General features: G+C 41.5%; 1 protein-coding gene across 6 annotated transcripts in view; it reads right to left on the reverse strand.

The window, feature by feature from the left end:
- Nucleotides 1–27,342, reverse strand: part of kaznb (kazrin, periplakin interacting protein b) — a 102,883-nt gene that overhangs the window by 73,794 nt on the left and 1,747 nt on the right. For all 6 annotated transcript variants that reach the window (XR_007815235.1, XR_007815236.1, XM_018700591.2 and 3 more), the window contains exon 3: nt 9,175–9,332. Coding sequence is in view for 4 of the 6 variants with exons in the window: in XM_018700591.2 (XP_018556107.1) it covers nt 9,175–9,332 (158 nt within the window). In the remaining 2 variants the exon portion in view is untranslated. The remainder of the gene's footprint in view (nt 1–9,174; nt 9,333–27,342) is intronic.

Raw genomic sequence — 27,342 nt, forward strand, 5'->3', positions numbered from 1 at the left:
AAAATTTCCAGACTAAATACCTCACTAAGATGATTGTTTGTTGTCCTCACAGTCAGAGCAAACACTACCAGCACTGTACACACACACACACACACACACACACACACACACACACACAAGAAAATGCCAAGCCTTTCTCAGGCTTTACATTCACTGACTTTACACTGCCTTCTCTCACAACATGCATATGCATTTTAAAAAGGTGCACATAAGCCATGCTAAAAAAGTTAGGCACACAAGTATGAAGTAGCCTTAACACTCAGTGCACATACTGGTGTAAACATGAATGGATTACTAAAGGGAACCACTGGACATGGGTCAGAAGACCTCTGCTCCACAGCCTCTGTTTGATGTGACCAACATTTCTTGTCAGAATGTCACTCAAACCACCCAGAAGAACTACAAAGAAACAAAATGACTACAAGAGAAAGTCTATAAAGAGAAGCAAAATGACTGTAAAGAGACAGAAAACAACTACAAGGAGACACAAAACTATCACACAGAGTCACTTTGTGTGTCTGTCGGTCTGTGGGGGTCTCGCTCCTGTATAAGACTCCTTTTACAGATCTGTACCCACAGGCCTGTTGTCTCATAATCTGTGCTCTCATAAGTCAGATACATTAAATAATTACACTTGTTAAAGTCACATCAATATGTTTCCAGGTCATATCATATATTTAACGATGATAAAATCCAGTTTAATCAGTCTGGCCGTGCTTTACATCCCACCTCTGCATCCTAAATCAACAAGAAATATGTCAAGTTGTAGTGGAGAAATGTTTTACAAATGCCTTCATATGATGCTTTGACTGTCTAGAATTAGTGGTTCAAAGCTAGAGGTGAATGTGCCAGTCTCAGTAATAAAATCTGAGCAAAACTCTTTCAGACAGAAAACTCAGGAAGTAACACTCATATATAAGAAAAGCTACTCAGGGAGCCATAAAATGTACAAAGCTGCCTCCAGAAGTTCAACTAAATCAGTAAAATACATGAAATAATCACAGAAATACAGCAAAGTCTCAGCTAATCTGCTGGATTTTGTCGGTTTGACGTAATCCGAGGGTGTGTCTGTGTAATGACCACCTGGTGGTGTACTCCTCACAGGGCAGCACGACGGTGAATTACCGTGACTCGACCCATGAGACAGGTGTGCACGATGATGGGTGAAGGGGGCTAATCCTGAGCACTGGTGCTGAGGTCTGGTGGTCCGTAACACCCAGAGCCTCCTGAGCCTGATCTACATGGCGGGATTAAAGCCTCTCTATTTAATTGCATTATTCCAGATTACATGACCAGATTACAAGATTGTGAGACGGCAGACCATGAACACTGTCTGGTTTAGACGATTATCATCAGAGGGAACAAGCTTTATGATCCATATGATCTCATGTATTGTTTCTGAGTATTATGCTGTAATATATGCTGAATTACTGTGTTTGTGTTGTTTAAGATTATGGCCACAGCATACACTTTTAAATTTCTTTCTGTTATCAACTTTAGTAATAGAATTTGTGCATTAATGCTTCATACAACCTCTTTAACAGCCCTACTTCCCTTATTTGCTATTTGGATATAGTATACTATATCTTTTAATCAGTTTATGCTCAGTTTATAAGATTTATAGACCATAACTAATATGGTTAAATTTTTTTGTGAGACTGAGGTCAGTGAATGTATTAAGGGAGATTCAAGAGGAAGGTTGACAAGAGAAAATATGCATTTGGAAAATAATCTACTGAGATAAAATCTAAACCGTAATAAACCATTCAGTGTAGAAATATAACCCAAAAAAAATAAAAAATACATTGATCACATTATTTTAATTCAAACATAATTTGAAGTGTATAATAATTTCACTGCTTCCAATATTAATTACGGGATGTCTGGAATTTTTGTGTTCAAGAGTCTGGAAGACAGAGATTGTCAACACCTCACAGAATAAAGACGTAAACACTGAACTTAATCACAACTGCAAACTGCAGCCTGTACAAAGTGCATCATATGTGGGTGAATGAAAGTCATAGCAGAGGCGTTTCACAGCAGTAAACCTGCAGGTTGTCAAAGAAACATGAGAACTAATACGACTCCAAGGCAGTCAAATTATCAGAGGCCAAACTGATGGTGCAGCGGTCAAATCAAAAAACCTTGAAGTGTTTGTTAGTTTAAAAAAAAGCAGGTGTGTGAAGCAGCTCTGGGCCAGATGCCACCTGCCCTGACTCCTCAGAACGATTGCTTCTGGCAGGGAATCAGATAGAAAGGAGAGTCATTTATATTTCCTGCACCACCCCACAAGCTGTGGAGGCAGGGAGCATTTAAATCTCTTCTAAGGTCAACAGGGAACTTAGTGGCTTTGATAACAACTATCCCATCTTTGATTCCACACCTTTTTTTTTGCCTCTGCAGAAATTCTGCCTTTGATGAGGGGCTGTGCGAGAAGACGACGACAGCAAATAACTGTGTTTAGGAGCTTGAAGCTGACATGTGGAAAAAGTTAAGATAAGGGAAACAAAAGGCAGAACTGGTCACATTAACGTCCCCTCTCATGTGCTGTGCACACAGTAACTGATGTTTTCTCATAAATTATTCAGGTTTCAGTCCCGTGGAGGTGACTCCAGCAGCACCACAAGGAAGCTTACCTATGACTGAATGCTAAATAATGGACTAATGGATCAGTTTTCTCCGAACGAGTCAAAACAGAATGAACCACTGAACATGGGCTCACATATCTGCTGCGAAAATCTCTCCAGGAACTTAAAGCTTTCTGTGGTTGGCAGAGAAAGTCACAGGAGGACTCATATAAAGCCGCCTCTGCGCCGAGTCTCAGACTCCTGCATGAGCAAAGCAATCCTAGACACTTACCCACATCAGCCAGACACAAACAACCCTACAACAAAAAGGGCTGCAAAGAGTACAAACACTGTCTGTCACTCAAGAAGGGATTGACAGGGAGATGGGGCCCTTTCATATCACCCAAACTCTGTCTGAAATTGAGGTGAGCACCTCTGATCTGCAGAAAGATGCGTGTAGTGATCCGGATCAGCTTTGTGACAGCGCTCGGGGGTTTCCATAGAAACACGCGCGCCCGAAACACGCCAGATTTAAACATCCTGAACCGCATCAACAGATGGCTTCTGGAGAGGCTGAAGGATGATGAAGTCTCACAATCTGCCGTGCATCATTTCATCTGACGGAGGCCATATTGTCATCTTAAAACACACACGTAGTGAAAGTTTTTTGATCCACTGAAAGATACCTCCTTAATATACAAAACAAGCATTTGTTTGATTGGATGAGAGATCACCGTGTGTGTATAATAACGTGATGCGGCTGGCGAACAACATGAAAAATGAATGCGTTTGCCTCAGGGCATTTGAAAAACAATCTCATCTGTCACGCTGTATCAGGAAGTATAAATCCACACTGTCATTTTACCCCTGCACTCAGGTTTGCCTAATCATCAGCTGTGACAGACGTGTTTTAAAATCTTCTCTGCAGTCTGCTCCAATACAGTCGTGTTTATGTGTACTCATTAATCTTTTCCTTTTCCCCCCGGTGTTTCTGAGGGGGCAGAAATGTGGAAACTGGTGAGAGAGACGAATACCGGCTGAAACTGCAATTGTTAAAAAAGAGCAACCCAAGCTCTTTGAAGTCCGGCCCACTTCAGCTCGTGCTGTAACACAAAGGATGTAACACTGAAATAGATGCAAAGGATTAGGGGTGGACTGATTTCCATACAATAAGGTCAGAGGGAAGAGGGGAAAAAAAATCTCAAAATGAGACATGAGATGAAAGCCGCAGTTTCCTCCAACAGATTCAGGTAATAACAGCTTCTTTGTGCTCAAACACCCAAAGATACTTACAGAACAAAGACAGCCTCACATAAAGAGAATCTCATAAATGATAACCCACTTTTCCTGCAGGCAGTGAGACTCAAAATGGATGAATAGAAATAACAGAAAATCATGGATCGATTTCAGGATGGAGCTACACCTTTGCACCAACCCCTGGATCCTTTGTCCTCTTTCTCCCTCGACCGTAACTCTTCGTCTCTGTCTCTCTGTGTCAAATACTTTATTAGTTCATTATGTACCAGATTTGAACAGATCCATTTCCTCGCTAACAATCGCAGGACAATCCAAACCTCACTGGATCATTAATCTAGCCTCCCAATCTGAGCTCGGGCTCATATTGCTCCTTTAATACTTCTCCAGTCGATAATGAATTAGAGTGTATCTGCCAACGTTGTAATTGAAATGACTAAACTGGCAGCTTACTGCCCTGCCAAAATCAGCTATGATTTCTGGCTCATATGAAACTTTTCAGCTTCATTTCTCATAGGTTACTAAGCTTTCTTTTGAACTCAGCGACTCTATGTAAAGATTATGCCTCTCTGAGACTGTGAGGCTGCAAAGAAAAGGGAAAAGATAAACTGTCAGTTGAAATGCACAATGCCATGCTGAGTATGCAGTGTGCCGTATGAATTACAAATGTTCATATAAATAAACAGGGGAGGTTTTCACTTGACTGGAGATGGAAAGTTTCAGTAAGAGATGATAACAAGAGGCTTTGACCTGAGGGTTAATATCAGCACGATAACAAACTGAAAATGGCAATAATATCAATTATTGCTCTTTATATTATGAACTTTTAAACCGTGAAGGTTTTATATTTGCAAAATGATTCCAGAGCCTAGAAAAAGCAGAGCGGGCAGGGAGGTGGGAAAACTTTTTTGGCCTCTGAGCTCAGCAATTTTCATTCCACTAACATGACTAAAAACACAAGAGGAAAGGGGTGAACAAGGTCTGCAGATTATTCTATTTGCAAACCTCTCATCAATATCATAACAATATTATAATAAGCCAAGTGTGCTGTTATAATTTGGTATGCTTTTTTTGAATGTAATATCTATTAAGGGCTTTTAATTCTTTACCATTGATGCCACACCTTAGCCAGGAATGAGGGCAATAAGTAACATCCTGCACCCACAACGAAGCGACCAGTAATTCTCTAATAAGGCTGCTGAAATCTCTGATGTGCCCTCAGGTAAAGTACTTTCTATTTGCTCAGACTTACACAGACCGACATTCTGAGGCGCTGCTCTGTTTGTGGTTACTGACCTGCTCTGCAGAGTATTTGCTCTGAACTGATCCACCCTCCCGCGGTGAGAAGACGACTCCGACTTTAAACTGAACAAACCCTCGTTTCTGTGCATTTTTAGGGAATTATGGCGAGCAGTGTCTCCTCTGTCACGCCACCATCAGGCGGCCATTGTGGCCCCGCTGACTCCCCCGACCAAAGCACCTAATGCAGTGCAACGTTCCACTACATCAATTCACAGCTTCCACACCCACTGAAATGCATTTGATTAGTCACCCCAGCACAGCAACAGGGACATAAATAATTCATCTGTGCAAATGACAAATGAGGCAATCAATTCTGGGACAGCATTCAAAGAGAAACTATTCAAATCCCCTCTAAATTAATTTTCTGCCTTTTAGTGGCCGTGGACTTGAAATTTTAATGCTGAATTCATCAGATGATGCTTTCACCCCTGACTTCCACAGACAAACTAAACCATCTGGTGTCAGAAAATGTTTTCAAAAAGATGTAAATAATATACGAAAACATCAAGGTCTCTTGACTGACGGGAAGAGTTCTTTACTCTTATAATGGAGCAGTAAAAGTCTCCCCACACCACTGGCAGCACTAAAAACTGGACATCAGAGGGTCTTGGTGGGTTGCCTCGACTGAAGTGAAACGCTAGAGAACAGCACTTTGAAAAGGGGAGAGCAGAAGTAAAAAGAGTAGAAGAGAATGAGGGCTGGACTAATTTCATATTCCATTTGACAGCAGAAAACTCCACTCTCCATGAACGCAAAGCCCTCTGGATGAGCCGAGCTCCTCCATGTGGAATGAGATCACACTTGACTTTGACCTCTGAGACGCGGAGAACAAAGAAATCTGATGCATAATCTGGACACAATTATTTTGTCTGTCTATTGTTGCCGGAGTGATGACGGGGAGAGTGGAAAAAGTTCAATCCAGCTGATCAGATAAGGTGAATTAAGTACAGAGACCAGGGTGGGAATATGAAATGAATCCAGTCAAAAATCTGGTTACTGAACCCAAGACCTTACTGTGTTTAATGATGCTGAGCTTTAAACATCTGCAAATAATTAAAGTTATAAATAATTAAACCTCCAAACACCTGGTTCATGGTTAAGGTTTGGGAAGAATCATAGTTGATCATAGTGACTTAGTTAAGGTTCAGGAAACAGCGTAGTTTGATTAACAATAACAATCATGTGGTTAATTTTAGGGGACGAATGTGGCAATGGTTTAAAAAAAAAAAGAGAGAGACGTAGTCTGCTTAATCTTGCATGTTAGGTACCTGGATGTCAATCAAACTGTAACTTCAGAACATCACTCAACAACAAAAACTTTTTCTTACGCTTTGATATTTTTTGTTGCAGTTGTTGTTTTCTAGGATTTTTTTCTAGAGAACAACTATTCACAATATATCTTACAGTTGAGAGAAGATCCCAACAATGCACTGCACTGTGGATTTAAATGTCCTTTGACAGCATTGGTGGTTTGAGTGTACTACACTTAATGTAGTCACTGTCCCAGATACCACACGCTGAAGACCCGTTAAGAATTAGCATGTAGCATGTATTTGGGGCACGCTGCTCTTCTGGAATCGATTGAAGCCGCGGAGGAAAACAAATGTATCACTATAGTAACTGTCAGTCACATGTCAGCATCCCCCTGGCGATCGGTTTTGTCCTCTTGACAGTTCACAGCAACAAGCCCCCAGCTGACAGAGGCCTCCATCTGACACTCCATCGAAGAAAAAAAAAAAAAAAGTGGAGAACATGTAAAGGTTGTGAGTGTAGCGTCTGACACAAACAAGGCCAACAGGCAGAGAAATCTGTCATGCTGACTGGTGTCTGAGCGCTTCACTTAACATTGAACTACCGGCAAACTTTTTTTTTTTTTTTTTTTAAACCAAGTACAACTTCTTGGGGAGATAATCGGCACTCCATCCGCGGCTGAGGTTCCCACTCATCCATCACCCTCCCAATGCTATATTCCTGACCAAAAAAAAAAAAAAACTGACTGCAGGCTAACAATCTTTCACTCCGACTTGCATACCACTGAGCTGAGGTGAAAGCAGTGGCCTTTTGCTGAATTACCTTCCCTTTAATCAATGACACTGCGTTGGAGAAAATATCTCCAGGAGAATGGTGGGATGGAGGTGCAGGGGTGGAGGGGCTCCGTATCCATCACGAAGGTCTGCGATGGTGCTAATGGATGCATCACTGTGTCAAGATTCATCTACCATTCATCAAAACGTTGAGGGAATATAAATAAAAGGACAAATGTTACAACGCTTTAAGGATGAATTATCATCTCATTGGAGGCAGAGCAAAGAGGGGAAAAGTGATTTCTTTACTGTGATAGGTTTGTATAAAGACAAACATGCTTAAAGACAGAACGAGTGCAGGAAGCTCTGGAGGTGAATTTGAAGAAAACGCAGCCAAGATCATTTGAATGAAACAAGCATTTCCCTTCCATGAGTCCTGAGGATTAACAGAAAAAAAACCCTCAGAGTTCAGACATTAGTTGTTCACAACATCGCAGAGGTTGCCAAAGTTTTCAGCGCTGGACTGCTTGTGCTGTTGGCAAGGGCAAAGGTTTTGTTTCAGCTCCGAGTTTAACACACTCTGGATTCAACCCGGAGCAGGAACTTTCTCTGACAGGCAGCGAGACAAAGAGACGTGCCGGTGGATTTCTGTTTTTCCTCACTTCGTTTAAGTTTAGAGCAAAAGATATATTTACATAAGGAAAGTAAGCATGTGAAAGAGTGATGGGAATAGCTGGTCATTTTACATAATATATAATTTGTTGTTGATACATCCAGGGCTGTAGCTGAGTTCAAGTGAACCCCTCCAGACAATTGAATTTAATTTAAGTTTTTTATTTTTTGCACATTATGTTTTATTCACTAAATCAGCTTCTAATGATATTTGTACATTTCATTTCCCAGTGCAACAGGTTAAATGTTTTGATAAAATTCTGCTGATGAATGGCTAAATAAGTTATTTATTTACTGTTTATTTGGTTGGCTCATCATTACTGAAATTAATACAGTAAGTCTTAAAAAACAGACTCAGGTCTATTTCTCATTCATGAATTTTACTGTTGAACAAACATAGCATGTTTATCATGTCATAACGAGAATGGTGTCTTGTTTTAATGATGAGTTTTAATGATTAGAGATCTAAAATAAAGAATTTATATTAAATGCATGGTTTATTTCTGAAATCAGATTTATTCAGAAACTGATTTCTGTTGAGTATCATACAATCTGATGTTCCTAGAGTTAGGATTGGGATTAGGAATTTAAAAATGTGAAGCTAGTGGCACATTTATCCCGTCAGGTCTAGTTTAGTGCTGGAGAACATTTTCCAATCATCAGAGGACAAGTGAGTCCCATTTTTTTTCGTACTGTACAAATTGCAATCATTTTAAAAAATGTTCCATTAAAGGGTTTGACAAAACTCTGACACATTCTGGCGTACAGACGATCAAAGATGGGACTGGTTGTTTGATTCTGATGTGTTTAAATTCAGCAGCTTTGACTAAAAAGGCCTGGAAGAGAAGGCAAGATGGAATATTTAACTAATATTTGCTCAGATTTCTCCAGTGTCAGTGATTTATGAATTTTGTTGTAGGCAATGAAGGTCTGAAAATTTGATTGTGAAAGTTGTTTATGTCTATTTTGAGACTTTTTTTTATATCAGCTGTACTCTGGCTGTGGATTATATTTGTATATACAGTTTATATTAAGTCTCACTAGACCACACTGAACACACAAAATTTGTTTGTCTCCTTCTAAAAAGAAAGTACGGTTTCTAAACCCCGTACTGTAGGTGTGAGGTGGAGATAATTGAGGAAAATTCCTCTTGTAATACTCTGTGACTTGTCCCACTGTGTGCACCTGGAACTCTCTGTTGTTATCTATCAGTAATTAGTTCTCTATCCCAGCTGCATGAGAGTATTATCGCTCCTCCGACTTGAACATTGTTTGTTATTTCTCTCTAGAAATAATCTTGATCAGTGGGACTGTAACATGGACTGAATGGCTTGTTGAGAGGGTGGAGGCTGTACCTGAGCGTCCATGAGCAGGTGTCTCATCAGGGTCATGGACTTCCTCAAGGTGTCCCTCTCTCCCGGCATGAAGGTCTCGTCCTCGTCGGCCAGGCTGCAAGGTCTGGTCACCATGAACTGAGCGATCTGGTCGTTCAGGCTGTTGAGAGACTGGACCGCTGCAAAAGAGGGAAGAGAGAGTCGGGTCAGCGAGACGTCAAACAGAAACACGAGTGACTGATGCATCTTTTCCACTCCTGTCTTGTAGGCAGAGCAGCTCCAAAGCTTCTCGTTTCTGTTTGTTTCCTCTCTCACTAGTGGGATTCTCTGGATCTGGACTTGAGCGATGTGAGACATTTTCTCCATCCACGGCCACAGCCGGGCTGTTTCCACTGTTCTCCCAGAATAATCCCTCTTTTGGACAAGAGGGGCATCATTAGGCTAAATCCATTACCAAGACGCAGTAACTTACATTCAAGCCGTTATATAATCCTTTTTTCACTGAAACTGTCTCAGTAATAATGTTTATTCTGTTTGTTTGTTCTTCAGTTAGAGTTTATATCAACACGATATGTCTCAGCTCAGACTTTCTCCTTTCAGCTCTTTGGTCAGAGCCTGTGGGTGGTAACACAGACACGTCTGATCAATACTAACAAAAATATACAAGTTTCAAAGCAAAACCAGCAGGTGACAGAAGACAAGGAAACATACATAGTGACACAGAGAATGAGCTTATTTTCATTATTAGTTATTCTTATTATTGATTATTTTTTCAATGAGTTAATTAAAACAAACAGCAACCTGCAGGAGGCCTGGTAATGATCTAACTCAAGTCATGGAGCCAAACACTTCTCCACGAGCACAGACCCTTATCTAGTTGTTATCCCAAAGTTTGTGACTGATTGACTGCAACCTTAATTTAAAGGGAAAACTCACTGAAAGCATGTTCACTGACGAGTAGGCCTGGGTGTTGCACACAATTAAAATAAAATTAGCTAGAAGAGTCAACTAAATAACAGCAGGACCAAGATATTTCCATTTGATGTTAAGGTGTTTCCTCAAACAATACTTGAACACTGCTCTTGTTGTAAACATCATTAAATCTCAATAGACAGAAGAAGCTCATAGAGAATCTGTACTGCGTGTATAAATCTGTCAAACTGAGAAGCAAGATCATTTTTCCAACTTTAAAGCTGATTAGGAGAAAACAAAAGGGGGAAACTCAATCATAAGAGCTTCAGCAGTACATCTGTAAAATGTGAATCACAATTTCCCAAAGCTGAAGGTGACTTTATGAAAGTGCTTGTTTTGTCTGACAAACCCGATCAAACTCAAATATATTTAATTTACATTTGATTTGAAGCAGATTCTCACATTTGAGAGGGAAGCAGCAGCAAACATTAACTGCTTGAACTTGACCAATTAACAAAATTACTGTCAAGTAACTTTCTGTCAAATGACCAACCAATTAATCATCACAGCACTTGCACCACAGAGAAAGTTTGAGTGAAGGATGTCAGGTCACTGGCTCCAAGTCAAGCATCACTTCCTCTGTCTCACGTGCACACACCAGCGAGCAGGGCCGAGAGGTCAGTTTGAGGCGAGAGTGACAGAGCGACTGATGCAACGCGTGACTCGCAGACGACAGCCAAGGTCGGCTTTTCAGCAGAATGATCAAAGATTTACGGCAACACATTCCAGCCTTCTCTTGAACTGCAGGAGCACGGCAAAAAAAAAAAAAAGAAGAGGCATGTTTATGAGCATACAGCAGCCCTGCAGGCAGAGCGGCATACATCAGATCAGTGCAGGGTGGGTGGGTGGAGGGTTCTGGGAAATAAAATGTTTACGACAGAGGCTGACGATTGGAATCTAATTTCACATTCAGCATTTACAAGGTTGTACCTCTCTGCCCCGAGAGATGGCCAGACACGTCAGGTAATAGCACGCTGCTGCTGCAAATGACATGCTGTCAAACTGGGAGAGCAGACACACCCTCTCCTCCTCTCTGCTCCACATTCAATTTTTATTCAATGCGTTCTGTCACACACTGTGATACATGATGGAGGAGACAGGTGGCTTTCTGTAAAAGCAATGTTGCTTTGACTGCCCTGAAAATACCATATCACAATCAAAAACGCCACAGCTCCCGGCCAAAGGCATAAAGCATCAAATAGATAGGACGGGAACAAGACACGATGCTGAATTTGAATTTGCTGAGACATTTGTAATAAGTGATTGCTCCTCACTCGTGAAATTATCTGAAATCTGAAAGTCTTCTCCAGGGCACTGACATCCCTGATCAACATTTGGCAGCAGCACAGGTCTGGAGGTGCACATCTTCAAGTCCTCACCACCACCCTGCACCTTTAATATCCCTCTGGTCGGAGCAAACCAGATGAGGCAGCAGCATGAAGATGAGCGCACACCACCCGTCCTCTGCTGAGAATATCAAAGTGTGGAAATGTCAAACCGTGTTTTCACATCGCTGATCAGATACAATAGTGAGTGCAAGTATTCAGAGTGACCTGGTGAAGCTGGCCGGCTATGAAATTGAGCATTTTAATAACACAGAGAGGACGAAGAGAGGAATCTTAATGAGAGAAAAATATGGATTATTGAGAAACACCTAGTTCCATTCACCCTCTGGAGTCCAGGTTTGCTATGCAGCTATAACTCTGCAAGAAAAATAACACTGACACCTATAAAACTGTGCAAATCTTCTGTGATAATCACCCAAAATATTATAATGGAACAGTTCAAGGTTGTAAAAAATATTGTTTCAATACCTCTACATTCAAATACAGCAGAATTAAAATAAAAAATAATAAAATAAAATAAAAATAGAATTAAAATACAGCATATTTAAATATTAAGTGATTTTATCCTACCACGTCTTTGTGACTTCTTGATTAGAAGTCTTAAATCACTGGAAATATTAATAATTTTCTACTTTAATAGCCTCCTTTACAAAAAAAAGACATATATGAGATATAATGTGAAAGCCCCACGTCAGCACTTTCAACTAAAACAAAGTTACGTTGCTATAAATTGAAGCGGGTTTAGTGTGTTCACAGAGACATGTTATACATTCATGCATTAATCTGAAGTCTGTTCATCTATCACTGAATCTTTCGTTAATTCCCTACAACAATTTACGGTTAAATCCTTTATCCTGGGGCATTTTTCAAAACCGTGTTCACACAGGATCATGGCCCCCATCGCGTTCCACTTCTTCATATCAGTATTTTTGATATAAAACATACAATCATTCAAATCAGAGGGTTATTCTTTTTTATTCTTGCGTGTGTGAAACATGCCCACACACAGGTGGCCGAGTGCTGCTGGTGACTGAGACGTGGACAGCTCATTACAATCTTTGTAGCCACCCACAGCAGCAAAACAACATCAACAATGATCTCTAATGAGGCATGTTGGTGTTTCGTCAGCCTGCACAGTCCTTGTGAAAGGAGAATATAATGTGCATATGAAAAAAAAGAAGCAGCTCACTCATAAAATGCAATCCCACCTCAGGGAAAAAATATCCATTCTAGTTTCTATACAGGTTCATTGTTAATTTGTGAAATCGCACAAAACATAATCAAGGGACTTTTTTTGTTTTTTAAGGCAGATGTGTGGAACACAGTGAAATATATTCAAATGAGTTCAGTCAGCTGTCCCACCAGGAAGCGTGATGAGAAAAATATTAAAACGACTCTTTTGCTTCTGCTCGCTCTGGGGACTGACAGTGACTGTCGGAGAGTCACAGCGGCCAACCAGCCTCTTTCCAAGGCAATTTGAGGAAGCTCCAAGAACTTCACACTTCAAGCCCAAACGGCCCAGAGTTGGATGAAAGGACGAGGGGAGTCTGTGAGAATCTGAGGCAATCCCAGGAGAAAGGCTCGGCCACATTTCAATTACACCGATGCCAGAAAAATACACAACACAATCTTGTTGAGGGACAAAAGCCTGCATTGAACTTAAACCGGGGGTGTAACACCGTCTCCCGCTCTCCGGGTGAGAGCTAGCGAGTGTTCTTTCTGAGGCTTTGGAAAACATGCCACTGTAAAGCTAACTGCGAGTTTGTTCAAACGTGGGGATTTGGACAGATCAATTATAGCTTAGCAAAGTTTGCTTTGCATAGAAATAACTGAATCTCTGTGTATCTGACAGCATCAACACAAGCCTGTAATTTTGTTGTTTGCCTCATTGTTCTGCATCACTATCTGTAGGAGGGTCACTTGGACACTTTCCCCCAAAGAAATACTCTAAAACATATCAGCATGTCCGGATACAGAGTCTCAGAAATGAAGAACGATTCAGAGAAGCATTTATATTTAAAGCAACAAACATAAGAATCCTGTTGCTTTTTTTTCTCTTCATCTTTATGTCTGCAACACACACTCCACAGTTGACAAATGCTTTATATTTTACTCCAATGTCATGCTTCCACACTCCAAAAAGCATTTGATCCTTCCCTCTGGCTATCGTCCACTAATTTCTGATGCACAGCAGATGGAGGCTTTTGTGTGCAGCAGAGCTTTGTCTGCCTTTATGGGCAAAGCTGGGAATATGTGAACATGAAGTACATAATTGTGACAGCGGGTTTAGGAGATTGACCTCTGTGGAAAACAAACTGCATGGGTTCTATATTTCTTTGTGCTGTCGTGTTCGCCGTCCTCAGAACTGAAGCGCCGAGAAATCAGAGGATCTGCCCAGAACGCTCGGACAGACAGGAGCTGCAGGCAGAGCGCCAAGCGTCTCTTCTCTGTCCACGTCTAGCGAGAGAGGATCCCTCCCTCGAGTCGGCGTTTTCATTCTCATTTTCACAATGCTACAGGCAGGTTTTGGCTGGTTTAGACTCTAAACTGTATCTGATCCGATCAGATCTGCATCCAGACGCTTAACTCAATTCAGCCAGTTCCAGAAAGGAATCACGTTTATTGTGTGTATTTTGTGTCCTGCTTTAGCTGCTTGTAAGCAGGAATCATCCAACTGGTGGCCAATAACCAATTTCTGATAGTGAGAAATAAATATTGATACACATGTTGGCTTTTTATTGCACTAATAGTTCTATAAGGATTATCATTAAATTGGCTGAGACAGTTTGTCAGTTCTTTCCAATGCAGAAGTAAAAATATCAAGTTAAAAGTCAAACTGAAATATAATTAAATAACAAGTCTACAGGGATGTTGGCTGCACACTAACATCTGCACAGTAACATGCTAACAATGATAATGTGCTGACGTCTAACAGTTTTCATGTTTACTATCTTGAAAATCTTATTTTAGAATTGTAGCATGCTAACAATATCTGATTAGCACTAAAAATACAAGTGATGCTGAGGGGGAAAGTTATTTGTTTTGCAGTTATTTGGTCATGAACTAAAATTCCTCTGCATGACTTGGCATCACACATAATGCATTATCTGAACATAAGTGATAATGATCTTCAAATATATAAACAACTGAACGTGTTCTTTGCTCATCGCCATATATGACACCTAGATCCAGATGTTGTATGCGAGAACATCTGCTGTAGCACTGAGTGGCTGTTATCTGACTGAAAGGAAAATATACTGTAAACACGTTGAGTGTTTTTAAAATGCACTGTCAACAGTTTGTATCACACACTAAGTGCCTATTGAATATGTATTTTTTAATGCGTTTATTTGTCGTGGAAATTAATCAAAATAGTCTTAATGAGCCAGGTTTAGCCTAGATGGTTAATTTCCATCTGTTTACCATGGTTTTTACAGATTTTAAAATATACAATAAATGTACGATCATTAGTTTATAACACAGTCTCAAGTCATGTAGTTAAGACTCGGGCATTTAATTTAAAGTGTGCCGACTCTTCAGGACCCAGCTGCTAATGAAATTACCTCATTTGCTCTCAAACAGGTTCCTAATTTTCTCGTCTGCTTTTCCGTTTATTTAACAACTGAAAGCTGTAAGACAGTAAAGACCTTGAAGGCAGCCTGGAGGAAAACATCTTCACAATGAGGCCTGCAGGGCAGGAAAAGTTTTTGGCTCTCCCCCTGCAGATTCTCCACACTGCAACTTCACCAGGAAACACCGGGTCCAAATTCATAACAGAGCAAGAGGAGTAAAAGCCTGTCTTCTGAAGACTCACATTTTTATAATGATTTTCTTGTACATCAGGAAGCGGTTTTTCTCGGCCATATCAATCCAAGTCTATTCTAAGAATCTAACTCCAAGACAGACCTGCGGCATTTGTGATTCAAAACAATTCAGAGAAACAGCACTGAATGTTTTCACACCACCACAGGACACTCAGTAATATCAGGCTTCTATAGCTTGCAGCAGTAACCTATAAACAAGGAACAAAAACAGATATTCTCAAACTCCAAACTCTAGCACGGTGCACTATAAGTCCAAAAATATATGGACATTGTTTTTCGCACCTTAACCCACTGCTACAAGTCTTCACTCCTCTGTGAAGGTTTCCTACAACACTGTGGAAACTGGCTGCTCCCATTCAGCAACAAGAGCCTCAGTGAGGTCGGGTACTCATCTCATTTCAGTTCATGTCAGTGTTGTTGGATGGGGTTGGGGTCAGCTCTCCCTGCAGGACAGCCAAGTTCAACCGAAAACTGTTTCTGTTGAAAGCACGGCACTGTCTGACGTATCATCCTCAAGTGATTTAGTATTATGATCAGGCTGAGTGCTTTGAGACAGACTACAGAGGAAATTGTAATAATCAAAGCAGTAAGAGATTTAGTACGAGTCCAGCTCCAACATCCCTATACTTCCCATAATACAACTCAACATATTTCATTTGACCCTAACTGCCCCGCCAACACCCACATCTGTCACCCTCCACACCGCCGAGTTAACCTCGATAACATCTCATACAGAGAGCTCCCCCCACAGTCACAGAGGACATTACTCAAGTGTCTTCACAGGCTGAGTGCTGCTAATTATGACAAGTACACTCATCTCTATGTGCATGACACTGCCCCCGTGAGGTCTCCTATATCTGGAACCAATGGGCCGGACACAAACCATGAAAAACAGCCTCAGATAAAAGGTATGTAAGGATGAAGACGGAGTTATCGTCATACTTTTGACCATAGAGTAAGGATCACCACAGACTACCTCTCACATAAACCTTTGTTTTCAATAATCCACCACATTATTATAACAACATCTCAGCACAATCTGCGATATATAAATGCACGGTTCTACAGTTTGAGTTTCCATTTCACCTTAGTTAATAAATGGTCGTCTGAGGTAAAACCCTCACAGACCCTTTGGGATGGAGAGAGCTGCACCTCACTGTGATAACTGGCTCTGCATTACAGCATGAGGATCCAGTGTGGAGGCAGAAACTGTAGGAGGGATTTCATTTTGCCCACAGCAACATTGCCACCACCTGGTAGCTTTGATTCATGCTGCAACCACATGAAATGAGACTGTACCTCTCTTAGCTTTCTCACAGACAGTGTCTGGAGCAGCTGCATTTTTATAGAGGTGAAGTAGAGGCAAAGAAGTGAGGGTACACGTGTTCAACCCTTTAAAACATCTGTTATGACCTCCACATATAGCACTGAGGTCATGGAGTTATCCATGAAAAACAAACCTGACTGAAACAGCATCCACTTAAAAAGGCAAACTGCGTTGAATAATTGATCACAGCCAATGAAAAAATCCAGTTTAATTTCTATTAACCTTTCATCTCTGTAATAACTCCACAAGTAGCACTTTTGACTATAAAAATGTAATCATCTCCAAAGAATAGCAAGATTTATCACAAGAAAAAGGTCGTCTCTGATCTATCTGAGCCTTGTTTCTGATGTATAATTAAAATACGGTCCTCAACAGTCCAGAGAAAGCCAGGGTAAAACGCCCTGCACTGATTTTGAATAACTTTGATCAGTGTGCCACCTAGTGAGAAGTATAAGAGATCAGAACTGAGCGATCCAGGTTTTTCTCTTCTTCTTTTGAGCCAAAGACTTTAGACAAAACAAATCTCGCGGGGGAGAGCGCTGAACCGTCGGCTGAACATAAAAGCCTCCGATGGCCCTTTGATAATCTGTCTGAGGCCTCCTCTTCCAGCACCTGATGAAACCCGCTCGGAGGGTGGTGACTCTTGCTAAAAATGCCTCCGCTCAGCCGAGACAGAGACGCGCAGGTTCATGCACAGGTAATTAATTTACAGATAAGGAGCAGCTCTCAGGTGTAATGGTGCATGTAAAGCTGAAAAGGACACGCAACTGTCTGCCTGCGCAAAAGGTCAGAGGTCAGGAGACGGACTGTTTGAATGATTTAAATTGATTCTCAGGGTTAGAGGCTAATTAACGTTAGCATCTACGATAACTCTTTTGTAACAGCAGGAGCAGGTGAAGGCAGCGCAGACAGCAGTGAAATCCTTTAACAGTATATAAGTTAAAGTAAAAAAAAAACCCTCAGGTCCTCTTACGTAACAATCCCTTGTTGTGGTTCAGTGCGCCCCAAGGAGTCACTGTGTTTTAATTTATCTAATCGGTGTACCCAATTCACCGCAACCTGCCCCATCTTCTCGTATAAGTTATAAACTTCAAATGTTTCCAGAAAAATCACTTTGATAAGAACAGGCGTGAACATGTCACATTGAGCTGTGGAGGTGGAGAAAAAAACGGCACCGGTGACAGTGACAGCAGCTGCAGAGGAAGACAAAAGCTCACTTTAAACAAAACACGTCACTGCCTTTGCATTGTGCTCCTTTTGACTATTGTTGGAGAAACTGATACTTTTTTCCCACTTATACAACACATTTCTCCACCTGAACTTCACCAGTGAGGTCTTAGACAGCTGGGAGAACAAAAACACAACTGCTAGTTTGTTGGAGCTGTGCTGCAAATATCTCAACACAATGTCACCATTTGGCTGGTTATCCACAGGAATACGAAATACATAGAACAAAATGAACCTGTGCATGAAAGGTGCATCGCAAATAGCTGTTTTCAGCTACAACTACAAAGCATGAAAATGAGCTTAAGGAGAAACTTTGAAGATGCAACTGGCAGACAGAAGAGGAGAAACCTCTCTGCATCAGCTGAGATAAGGACGGGAGGGGAATAAGGATCCTCTCCTCGTTTTACAGTTGAGGCTAAACATTGCTTGTTAGAGCAGACCTGTGTGAGCTCAAACATGACATTTCAAAATCCAGAGGCTGCGTGCTGGAGTGCTTTTCGAGAGCCGAGGCTACGGGCGACACTGGTGACAAGGCTGCAGCCAATTAGGACTGTTTGTGAGCGAGTGTCTGTACTCGTCTTTCAGGGCGAGTGAAAGTGGGTCAGAGCCGAAACGCATCTCTGTGCCGGAGCACAATTGCAGGTAGCACACAACTCACAACTGAAATGAGACAGAAGGGGATTAAACAGCTGAACTTCAAATTTGCTCTAACACGGGGTGACGGTTCTGAATCCATTATCATTATCAGTCACTTTGATGCTTAAAATGTTATTTCAGAGCAGGTCTCTAACAGTAGATGAGCCACCCTGAGTTCACACTGCAGGTATTTACCACTATCATTCATTAGCACGTTTCTGTGCAGGTAAACAACTCTGAGAGTTCAAAGGCACATCAACTCAGTGTAATACTAAGTTAGACATCCCTTTCTGGAGAAAACTGTTGCCGCCACATTTCTTGGGCTTCTTCATTTTCCTCCCCCTCCTCACATCAAACACTCAGACTGCGCTCGCTCGCCATATTCACATGGCCGCTACTCGTGAGTCTGGAGAGGAGAGGGAGCTGAGCACTGTTTAATGATGCTCAGCATGTCTCTCCGAGTACACAGGTGTCTGAGGGAGGACAGCTCCGACCAAGATGACATCAGAGACGTGATGCAGAAACCACTTGACATAATTGCCGGTCTGATTCAGTTGTGAACCAGGACGGAGCTTGTTCCTCTGATCTATGGTCCGTGTTCGAGGCCTCTGATCTCAGCTCTGTCCATATGCTCAGTACAACTCACACAAGGGGATAGCCAGCATGACATAAAAAATTCATGAGAATGGACTTCAACTTTACACTCACTAAATCGATGGAGCAAACAGTGCTACAAAGGTCAGGTATGTTAAATCACATTCATCCAACCTCTGTTATACATAACCTTGTTGATGATTTTCCCAGCTGGCATATGAAATCATTTAAATCAGGAGAAATGTAAGATGGACATGAAGAATTAGTAACGTACAGAGTAGTCCATCAGAAGATTAACAATCATTTTTCAAGACAAAATGTCCAAAATTTGATTCCTCCAGTTTCTCAAATGTTAAGATTTGCTGTATTTCTCTGTTTTATATCACTGTAAATTAAATACGTTCAGGGTGTGGACTGTGAAGACATCACTTTGAACTGTGATGGGCATTTTTCACTATTTTCTGGCATTTTCTAGACCAACTTAAATGATCAATGGTGAAAATAATCATTAGTTTCAGCTCTAATAAATGTATTTGATATGTTGTGGTGTACAAAAAAGGAAAAGCTCAAGAGAAATATGAGGAGTCTGAGAATTTGACCCCGAGGAGGTCATTATTCTATAGGCATAGAAAACAATAAGCTGTGCAGGAATATCGCTCTGATGGAGTCTCTGAGACTCACAGAAGTCCTAAAGTACATTAAGTTCCATGTCCTGTTTACAATTAATATGCAACTGCATCATCAACTCCACCCATTCAGCGAGCTTTACCTAAAGTTACAGTTCTATTACATGTTGTTTTCAGTTTTTTGTTACACTATCTCATCATCTTGTTGTTATATTGTCTGTCTGCAGCTTGCACCAATAAGAAAAAAATAAGGTGGAGGGGTGGCGGTGGGTTGCGTCAGTTGGACACTGACATGACAGCTGACAGCAGCAGAGGAAAGAACAGATTCAAGTTTGACAGCAACAGGATGATTGATTCAGATGTCGTGGCAAAATCTGATTGGCTGAAGTGAAAGGAGGAAAGAAAAATCTACATCAATATTGACTGTATGCATGACAGACGGTCTTTCACACTGAACTTACGGTAATAAAACATCTTTTTTTTAGACTGATGCGAAGGCAATTTGGGAACAGATGAAGCTTGGGCAGTTATCTTACGTAGCCTCTAAAATCTCACTTATCAAAATGTTAAGTGGCAGACCTAATCCTAATTACTCAAGTGCTGGAGTGCTTTTCCATGAAATGCTAACCTCATTTTTTCTAGTCTCTATATTAAGCATTACTCCACTGGTAAAAATTTCTTGAGTGAACTTCAGCAGCTCTAGTTTTCAATTATACGAGTTCTTCACTCTTTAACCACCATCAGTCTCTAGACTCCATCAGAGCGATATTCCTGCACAGCTTATTGTTTTCTACACCTATAGAATAATGACTCTGTCCTGTGTAGACTGGCTTTGTAAGCATAATATTTAAAAAGTCCAATTAGCCAGTGCTAAGGCTTTACTGTGCTCCACATTCTTGGTAATGAGGGTGTTATTCTTTCATGAGATGTCGCTCCAAAGAGTGTTTAATATGTGCGCTGGTTAAGGATCTTTTTCTCGTGAGATTGTGTCCTGGTGGTTACAGGAGCAAGGGTTCATCCTGGAGCTGCGATGCATCAGGAGGAGAATCACAGTTGTAATGTGTATGGACAGATAAGCGCAGACAATTGTGTCATTCGCACCAGTGATTTCTGAGTGCTTTACTTCAGCCGCTCTGCATCGGCCTGAGATGGAAGCGAGAGGCATTCAACAAGTTGAAAGAAGCAGATTCACACAGCAGACGTATGCAGAGTTCACCAGAGACATTTCTAAAAGGATTAAGCATTTGATGTGGGACTTCAGCGAGGCGTTGGCTCTGGTGAGCTGGTGTCAGTAACAAATCCTTAAACAAAAGTAGCAGCTAATGTAATGTAATATGACAAACTAGTGGCTCTGTGCTCGCATTAAGGCCTATTACCGAGGGGCATGTGTACAAAGCAGGCAGCGAGCCAGATATCACTGTGGTCGGTTAATACATGTGGGCATGAAGACGCTCATCCGCATTTTACTCCTTGTAAACTCGCTGGAGTTTCCTCCACCGGTTGACAATGAGTCTTTTCTTATGCTTATCATTAGCTCTGGATGATTCTACGCTCTTGTGATCTAGTGACTCCCTTCTTTACATAGGCACCCTGTCGACATCTTATGAGACTCTTGACATTAAGTATATTCCTCCCTTTGCGGTATAAATTGGTGGCAAAGCACATGTACGCTCAAGCATCTCAGCTTGCAAGCATATCTGATTTACAGAGCGTGGGCTCAAGCATAGCTCCGCTCATTAGCTTTTACACTGTCAAAACATCACTGAACTTGCAGTGCAAAAAAGTGTGCTGCTCTTTCTTGGCTATAATTTATAGAAATAAACTTTAAGAACCACAAATATTTACAAAAACAAAGACATTTTAGTGGAAACAAATGGATCCACTGAAAGACACAAACAGTTGTTAATATTTTCTGGTCACACAGTATGCAGAGAGTCAATCCAACTGAAACTCTCGTTCTCTCATTGTAACACTGACATACACACAGTGTGCACTGTCACTCCCATCCGAACACGCCGTGCCCTGCATATTAAAAAGAAGCACCCGGGAGAATAGGCTACATTTCATCACCACAGGAGCGCCTGCACTAACTACTGATGCAAATTTATACAGACTTGGAGCACGCCAGATTCTCCTCAGGACTGCTCTGTGCATCGCAGCAGTGCAGTGTGATGGGAAATGGGGTGTCTGATGGAGTAGGATACTATTTACAGCCATGCTGAGCTGTATAACAAGTCTTAAACATTTTTCAGCTCAGGTGCTTTATGTTAGCTGCAGTGAGGTGACAGTTTCGCAGATTGGACTGTGAAATCTATTTCCTACGGGTGTAAGTTCTCCCTAAGTTTTCAATTTGTTTGCCGTGCTGTAGCTGCTACTGTTACCCTGTCCCAGCCTCCTGTCTCCTCCTCTCTCTGTCTCCCCTTCTGCTGTGTGGTGTGCTGTGAGGTGAACATCACGGTTTGTGGAGGAAGAGGCTCAGCGTGTGTCTGCAGAGCAGGGCTGAACAGTGTAACTAAGGGGTTTATGGCTGGCAGAGAGGGAAAAAGAGGCCAGCAGTACTGGGCACGGAGAAGCAGATATGTGGAGTCAGCAGACACTCAAGCAGAGGGTTCAGTGACGCAGAAACCACGGCGGGGACTTGAACGGCAGACTGGAGGCTGCTCTCAAGGTGTATGAATTTATTATGAAAATCTTTCACCGGTAGCAGCTTCGAGTGTGTTTTGTTTTCCCGTCCAGCACCTGGTTAAGAGTGTGTTTTTTTAACCTGCTAGAAACTGGAATATTCAATCAAAGTTTCAACACACTTTCTTAACACACACCACGCATTAACACAATTACACAAAGCACACAAATACACACACATAATCGCACAGACGCCAAGATAAGCAGGATTAGCCCCTCTGTGAAATCTGCTGTTGTTCATACCTTAAACACTCTCCTGTCAGCTCGGTGTGTACACAGCAGATCGAGCAGTGACAAATTTAGCTGCTTTTAAAGTGGTGGAGATGAGTGACTATTAAATCCCGGAGATGTGTTCGCTGAGCGCACAGTATCCAGCTTATGTGCACCCACTTAAAATTTTGCAATAACCTCATTTTCTCTGTCTGTGTGCGAGAGAGAAAGACAGAGAAAGAAACAGAAGGAGATTAAGAGGAACAGAGGGAGAGGAGGCACAACAGTTCAAAGTGCAAGAAATTACCACAATCCTTTGAAACAATGCAGCAGTGTATGAAATGCCTCAGAAACAGTAAAGCTCTTCATCTTCAATAAATCCAGGAGATACAATAAAACACATATGAGTTTGGTGGCGGTGCGCTGAGGCAACAAATTCAGGACAGAGAGGGAAGCAGCAACTGTCAGCTTGGAATTAGTTTTGCAAAGTGAAGTATTATATTATGTCGCCTGTTCAGGAATACAAAACATAAATAAAGTTCATTCTTCAACTTGGAAGATGTAGTTGACAAAACAATCCCCAAACACTGGGCAAGATCCACCTGCAGAGGAAGACCAAGCTTCACAACAGATACTAAATGGTATCCGTACTTCCTGAGGTATCGTGGTGCATAGACGTGGAATTCCAGCTTATATATCATTGAGAGCTCTCGATAGTTTTAAAATATTAAAAAGAGATTGTCATTACGTTTAATTTGTAATGTTTAATGAATCTTTGTCGGACTATAACATCAGTTGGTCAGTTCACTGCTTTAGTCCGGACTGAGACAACACAAAAACTGTTATTTGGGTTGCCATGAAATCTGGTACAGATGTTCCTGGTGCCCAGAGGATGAATCCTAAAGACTCTGTCTGACATCCTCCTCTAGGACCTGAGTGAAAAGTCTCAACAACCATTGGATGGATTGCCTTGAAAGGTGATAGACACATTCATGCCCCTCGCATGATAAATTATAACAACTCTGGTCATCCCGACTTTTCATTTTGCGCCTTTATAACTTTATAACCAAATAACTACAAAACTAATGACACATCAGCCGCAGCTGTAATTTGTGTTTAGTGCTTATCAGCAAATGATACCATGCTAACACGTTAAACTAGCACTAAACTTTGCTTTCTATGTGTGAGCTTTTCTTTTTTTCTCTTTTAATTCATACCATAAAACCCACAGTTAAAGTCTTGTATCTTGCTATTCCAGCCAAATATCTGCCTCGTCACGCTGTGAGTGACTGGTCATGAGCTCATGATGCTCATTATCTCCTAAATACAGTGTCTCCAGTCGGTGAGGAGAGTCCTGTCAGTCAAGGAGAAGATGCTGATCTCCTGTCAAAGAGCAGCCACACTGATGCTGAGCGCAAACACCAAACTAATACAGTCAGCGAACTCCCATCGGTTTATTGATCATCCTGAGGGAAAGCGTGCTAATGAAGATACATGTGATGCCCTGCTATGACTAGGGAGTGTAAGCAACTAAATGCACAGAACTGAACAAAACAGCTCAATGCAATTCAGCACGACACAGTACAACAAACCCAGCTTGTTAATCTAAACAAACTCTACCAGAAAATAATTTACCTTAAACTAGAACCAATATTTACAGCAGCTTATGTAGAATTACGCAGCTGCTCTGAGTGGCCCGACAGGCATGCACTGGCTGACAGACATGCGAGGTTCACCACTCTCAGCTCTACTGGGGTTCTCAAATCCAATATAAGGATTAGAAGACGGAGGAAGATCTTAATTTAGGCCTGTATCGACTCTGACGGAGTGATCTTCAGTGCTGCTGGGGATACCCAGGGACCACGATCAATAATGTAAGTAAGATAATAAAAACCAGTGTGAGGGACGTATTAGGCCAATTCAAGCAGCAGCCGTAGATATTATTGGCATATTTAATATATCTGATTGAAATTTTTCCAAGAGACAGAGGAGGAAAGTTTATCAATCTGGCAAAAATTCAGTTTGCTCTTATGAGATTAGTTTAGCACACACACACCTGCACCAAAAATGACTCAATTAAAGAAGCACTTAAAAGGAGCCTTTCTCTCTCTGAATTATATAACTATTAGGTTTGATGGCCAGCAGCCCGGGAGGCTAATAGGGACGAGAACGTTGGCGATAAGCCAGCACCTTGACCTCCCTGACAGGAGGATGACGCTACACCAGAGGGAGAACAAAGACATTCAGAGTTATAGGCCTCCATCGACCTCCTCTGTGGACTACACCGCTGACAACCTTACACTGTGTCTGTCCTCACGTCACTGTGGTCCACTGGAGCAGAAAGGTGACTGAAACCGTCTGCACAGGCATTTGGGCAAGGAGGAGGAGCAGAGCCTGAGCTTGCAGGGATTTGTGCACATGCAGTGATATTGAACTTTTTTTTTTTTTCATGTAGTAGCTGTGAACCCCTATGAACTATTTGTTGCTGCAAGCAGTTTGAGGTTGAAAAAGTAGGACAAAATGTTGGTAAAATTAAACGCAAAAGGGGAGAATTCAACCAGCAATGAGGAGGCAACACAAAGAAAGTCAAGATGTAGTGAATAATGCATGCTGTTCTCAGAAGCAGAGGTTTCACTTGCCATTGGCCCTGGGCAAAATTATAGTCGCAGCTAAAATTCACAAATGCTGTTAGGACAAGAGGATAGTCTTGTTACAGTTTTGCTCAGAATACATTGTCCATGTAAGTATAAGACTAAGCACTTCACACTGCACCAAGGAAGGAGGGGGATTTATCTCCAAATACTGGAACACATCTATAATTTTAAGAAGCTGCTACACCTGTATACTAACAGCTCTCGTTCTCTTCTTCAAAACTTCAACTTCTCAAAACGAGAGAGAGAGAGAGAGGGAAGAGTTTTCCCTTTCGTCTGTCTAGAAATATTCACAGTAACTTAGGATAAAACCCAATTTCAACACATCAAAACACAACAGCAGCCTGACTGGAACTGTGATTTGCATATCTGTCAGATTTGCCCCTTCTGCTTGTGCATCCACTCCAACACCTAATCTGCTCACTGTGGGCCAATCAAACAGAATTTGCATGACACAGATAGTGTATATTTACACACCACACACAAAGACTTTCAATGAAAGCAGAGAAAGCTTATTTTCTAATTAAATATAAATGTACTTCTACATTAGTAAATACCATACAATAGTGGGGCCCAACCAGGGGGGTCACATGATGAATCTGAGGGGTGTTTTTATTGTGCAGTTTTACCTCTTAAGGCCTTTAAATAGTATTGAAGTGAAACAGCCAGGAAAAGGAATATGACTTGCCTGAGCTCTCAACTCACAGACGTGCATCGTGTGACAGTGGATCACAAGCAGGGTCATAAGCCGAAAAGGCTGGGAACCACTGATGAACAGCACAATATACTGCACATATCTGGAGGGTTTTACAGCTGTTTCTCATTAAACTAGAATATTACTGTTCCACTTTATTTATTTAGATACACTTTCAAATTCATAAAGCTTCTACACTTTTATTTTGAAGGCTGAACTGGCTCAGCTGTCAGCCATGATGCAACGTGATACGACTCTTCGGCACTGCCACACCCTCTTCTTGTTTTACCTTCCCTTTATACTGTGATGCCCTCCAGATAGACTGACCCAGTCACACATACGGCACAGTGAAAGATGCATCCACATAGATCATAGATGAGAACAGGCTCAGCCAACGTGTACCCAGAGAATACATTATAGTGTTTGCGTTTTACGTAAACATTATTTGCACATAAATCCCAAGAGGGTCGCCCTTCTGTGCCTGCCATAAAATCATAAAACCAGAAAGACAAGAGGCAGATCAGCAACACTCAAACACCACTCATTTAGGAAAGATGCTTGGAGTGTTCTGCCCGTCTGAAACAGAATATTAATCAAGGCCCTGCAACCCTTTAACAGTAATACGCTCTTATCAACAGAGTAATAAGCCCACGGATACGTTCACACAAAGTGCATTATTTATAAAAAGGGTGCTCTTCATGCACAGAAGGGGCGAAGAACTCAGCCTCAACAACAATCCACAGCACCGGTGTGTTTTCATGTATCCTCCATGAATCAAACAGGCAAAATAAATCCCTACAGATGAAAACCCTGCAACACGGCTTATTAAGAAACACACATCAGGAAGTATGAAATTTCCAGCTCAGGAAAGTGACTGATGTGTTGCCATTATTAGCAACAGCATTCGTTGTTAATGATACTCGCTTTGAAACTCCATTCATACACTTCTCTCTCTATGTGGAAATGAAAGGAAACACAGGAACTTAAAGCTGATGTGGCAAAGACAACGTATGAGACACAACTTAAATAGATGTTTTATTTTGATGTCGGCCCCGGGCGCTCCTCATTATCCTTCATAACACTGTATGAAGAATATGAGGAATCACTTTGTATTCATGGCCCTGCGGAGGCATCAAAGGCGTTGACTAAGTTCTCCCAGCACGAACTCATGAGAGATACCGAGGCCAGATGAGGGAGGATGAAGCTGACACTGTCACTCTGGAGGCAAGTCAATCTGCCCCTTTTTTATTCTTGAATATGTATTCTGACCATGTGCATTACATATTAAGATATCACTGTAATATGCTTCATCCGCAGCACTCCAAGGCTGTGTTCAATGTTCCCGTGCCCATGAAAATCTTGATTCAGTTTTCAATAATTTAGCTATCAGTCTGAGCTCT

This window comes from Lates calcarifer, linkage group LG20 (genome assembly GCF_001640805.2).
Source record: "Lates calcarifer isolate ASB-BC8 linkage group LG20, TLL_Latcal_v3, whole genome shotgun sequence".
In the NCBI taxonomy this organism is placed as follows: domain Eukaryota; kingdom Metazoa; phylum Chordata; class Actinopteri; family Centropomidae; genus Lates; species Lates calcarifer.